Below are 3618 nucleotides of genomic sequence, written 5' to 3' on the forward strand. Positions count from 1 at the left end.
GAATCTTTTAATTTTCATTCACTAGAAGTTAGCCTAATGGGAGAATGTATAAAAATGACCATTCTTTTGATAGGTTTTACACTGTTTAATCTACAAATATACTGTATGGAATAACTAAATCTTATCAGACAGGGATCCCTGAGACTACATTTTATATCTGTTTGGGGGTCCTTGACACCAGAAAAGTTGAGAACCATCCCCTGATCACCATGAATGTCTGCACTAGATTTAAGGCCAGAAGAAATTACATTATAACCAGTAGATAAATTAAAATATGTGACTGATGTGATTATACTCTGTAAAGTAAATGTTGCTGCACTCTGTTCCCACAGATATGCTAAAGGCTATGATCCTGACAATTGGCTGTTGATCGACCCAGAAACAGCTGAGATTAGACTTCAGAAGTACCCAGACAGAGAATCCCCGTTCTTGGTTAATGGAACTTACTACGCTAAAATACTAAGTGTAACTGATGGTAAGCTCTGTTTATCACGTAAACGTTTTGCTACTACTGCTGATCACACTGTGAATAAACACCCACCAAGTTTGTCAAACTTTCTGTTGTGGACTGCTTGTGTTTTCTGATTCCCACAGAAACACCACCTAAGATGATCACAGGAACAATAGCGTTGCAGGTGGGAGATGTAAATGACAACTGCCCCTCACTGACCAATGATGTGGAGTACATCTGCTCAGACACTGAAGTCATTAACGTGACAGTGGTGGATGAGGATGGAGACCCAAACTCAGCCCCTTTCAGCTTCAGCCTTTTGTCAGAGGAGACCCAAGGGGAGTGGAGGGTTGAACCTTCAAATGGTATGGTGCCTTAATTTTTATTATTACCTGTTTAATGAGGGTTTCTGTTCACACAAATGGTTTAAACTTCATATTGAAAAGTCTGTACATGTTGCTAGATGTCTGTCTACATTTGATAAAGCCAGTGTGATCAGTGTAAATTATGAGATTTTTGCTTTGTTGTAATACTAATTTCCACCACAAAAGGCTAAAGTGCACCTGTTCTAAACAGAACTAAAGGCATTCATGTTTCTTTCAAGGTGAGTTCTCTTATAGCGCCGATTAAAATGCATTTTAATCAAGAATTTCACCTGTTTACACAGGTCTCATCCAGTGCCTTTACCCAAGACAGAACAATTTCTCATGACACAGGGGTGCATCAACAGTGGAAAAAGAACTTTGGTCTACTGGACCAGTAAGACACCTCTCGTTCTGTCTCGCTCTTAGATACCCGCGCATCCCTCAGGGCTCTGAGACCACTGTGGCCTGGTCACTACAAGGTTGCTTTCATCATCCAGGATCAGCAGGGCCTCGCATGCCCAGACCCCCAGTACCTGGACCTATATGTGTGCTCCTGTGAGGAAGGAGAGACCTGCAGAGCACAAGGTTTACATGGTCAAGGAGCTTTTCTCAAGGAATCTTCTTCTACATTTGGAGGATTGGGAGTGGGGGCATTGTTCTTGGGACTTCTGACACTGCTTAGTGAGTATGTTGTAGGGTTAGCATGACTAGAAAATTAAATATTAATATATATACATATTAAATACACTTATATGATCTAGGAATGTGGTTAAAAAAGAATAAAAATTTAAAATCTCTTTGTAGCTTAAACAAATACCCTATCGATGGGCAGGATTCTTTTGGATTACTACCCCTGCAAATCTACAACTCTAGCCTATGTCATTTTAAAAATTCTACATTGTATTCAGTTACCTTTATTGCATTGGGGCAGTGTCGTTTTAGAGTATCTCAAAATAATGGCAAATAAAAATAAAAATCTCCATGTCTAAAACTGAGAATAAGAGAAAATCCTTCCTGTCACCTATATATATTAAGTGTAAGATTTTCAATTCTGTTGTGGTTATGTTTTTCAGTCGTAGCGGTCTTTCTGGTGACCTGCTCATGCAGAGGAGTGTCAGGGACCTTCACTGAACTTCCTTTTGATACCAGAGAACACCTCATTGTCTACCACACAGAGGGCCGGGGAGAGGACAAGGTAAAATACACAGACTATCAGACTATCTGTATTTAGGAGCACAAAGACTAAAGCATTCCAGTCAACAGTCAACATGATAATACTATATGTTTTAATGACAGATGAGTTTGTGTAGGTAAGTTAACTAATAATAAAGTCATAACAAAGGTGAAGAGAACTAGAATCAGAATCAGAAATACTTTGGTAATACTAATATATACAAAGTAAATTTAAATGTATGCCACAGCATGTGGCAACAGAAATTAAATAGTAATGAGTTTTAAAGATTGTAGATTGTAATAATCTCCAACTATCTACAATCTACAAAGAATGACAGAAAGATCCAGTGTATTACACATTGTATTGCACCTTAATCAACTTATTGCACACCACAGTAACATTGGAGCACCAGTTTAATGACAGTGACTGAGTTTTGACTCTCTGAGGGAGGAGTTGAAGAGTTTCATGGTCACAGGCAGGAATGACTTCCTGTGCCGCTCTGTGGTGCATCTCGGCAGAATGAGTCTTGCACTGAAAGTCCTCTTGTGTTTGACCAGTTCATTGTGGAGTGGGTGGGAGACATTGTCCAAGATTTTTCCGGTACAGCAAGAGGCCTCTATCCCCAGGGGGGGAGAGGGTAGAGATGGTGGACTCCTACAAGTTCCTGGGAGTGACCCTCAACAATAAACTGGACTGGATGGAGGCTGTTCTTTCTGAGGAGGCTCAGGTCCTTCAGCGTGTGCACTCGGCTACTACGGATGTTCTACCAGTCTATAGTGGCCAGTGTCATCTTCTTTGCTGTGGTTTGCTGGGGAGGAGGCATCGGGACTTATGGTGCCAACAAGCTGAGCAAGCTGGTAAAGAAGGCCAGCTCGGTGGTGGGAATGGAGCTGGACAGTGTGGAGGCTGTGACTGAGAAGAGGATGAGAGGGAAGCTGAAAGCCATCATGGACAACCCCTGTCATCCTCTCGCCTCTCTAACACGAGCTCAGGCAGACTCAGGAGCACTTTCCACACAGATGTATCCCCGAGCCTGCAAATGGTTTGGAGGTTTTAGTTTGTACCTATCTTGCCATCAGACTCCACAACGCCACAGAACCCAGTACCTCCACCCCCTGCTGACTACAAGACTGTTTTAAATTCAACTTCAAACTATATTATTTAATCCTAAATTGCACATTGACTAGTGGGTAGTTTTTTGCTAAATATTTTAAATTGCACACCATGGGTAACCGTTGCACATTGCTTATGCTATAAGTGTTATATTAGTTGTCTCAGTTATAGTGAGTACGAGCGAGTTACATTTTGTAAGATTCTTTGTATCTTGATTAAAAGATTACGTTTACAACGACGAACTCGTTTTTTGCACTAATATGTTCCCATTCCTGCTGTGTGAACTGAATTTCCCTATGTGATTAATAAGGGGCATCTTATCCTTATCCAAGCAAATTTTAATGTCGCAAGTGTTAATACTGATGGATCAGCTCATGTTGCGTTAAGAAGTGTTGTAATGGACTTTACCAGAGTCTTCCTGCAGTTCCTCACAGCGGAAGCAGTCCTCAGTCGCCTTGAGTGATGTGGTGTACTCTCAGGTCCAAACCAGCCAGAAACCTCCTCCGGACATCGAT

At 41.3% G+C, this 3618-nt stretch overlaps 1 protein-coding gene across 1 annotated transcript in view; it reads left to right on the forward strand.

Annotated features, from left to right (window-relative positions):
- Positions 1–2631, forward strand: part of LOC118334842 (desmoglein-2-like) — an 11048-nt gene extending 8417 nt beyond the window's left edge. Inside the window, exons 9-13 of the mRNA XM_035670914.1 lie at positions 333–475; positions 595–816; positions 1243–1371; positions 1890–2011; positions 2509–2631. Of these exons, the coding sequence (XP_035526807.1) occupies positions 333–475; positions 595–816; positions 1243–1371; positions 1890–2011; positions 2509–2631 (739 nt within the window). The remainder of the gene's footprint in view (positions 1–332; positions 476–594; positions 817–1242; positions 1372–1889; positions 2012–2508) is intronic.
- The last annotated feature ends 987 nt before the right edge of the window (positions 2632–3618 follow it).

The sequence above is a fragment of the Morone saxatilis genome, unplaced genomic scaffold (assembly GCF_004916995.1).
Source record: "Morone saxatilis isolate NCDOM2014 unplaced genomic scaffold, NCSU_SB_2.0 Contig23, whole genome shotgun sequence".
NCBI lineage: Eukaryota > Metazoa > Chordata > Actinopteri > Moronidae > Morone > Morone saxatilis.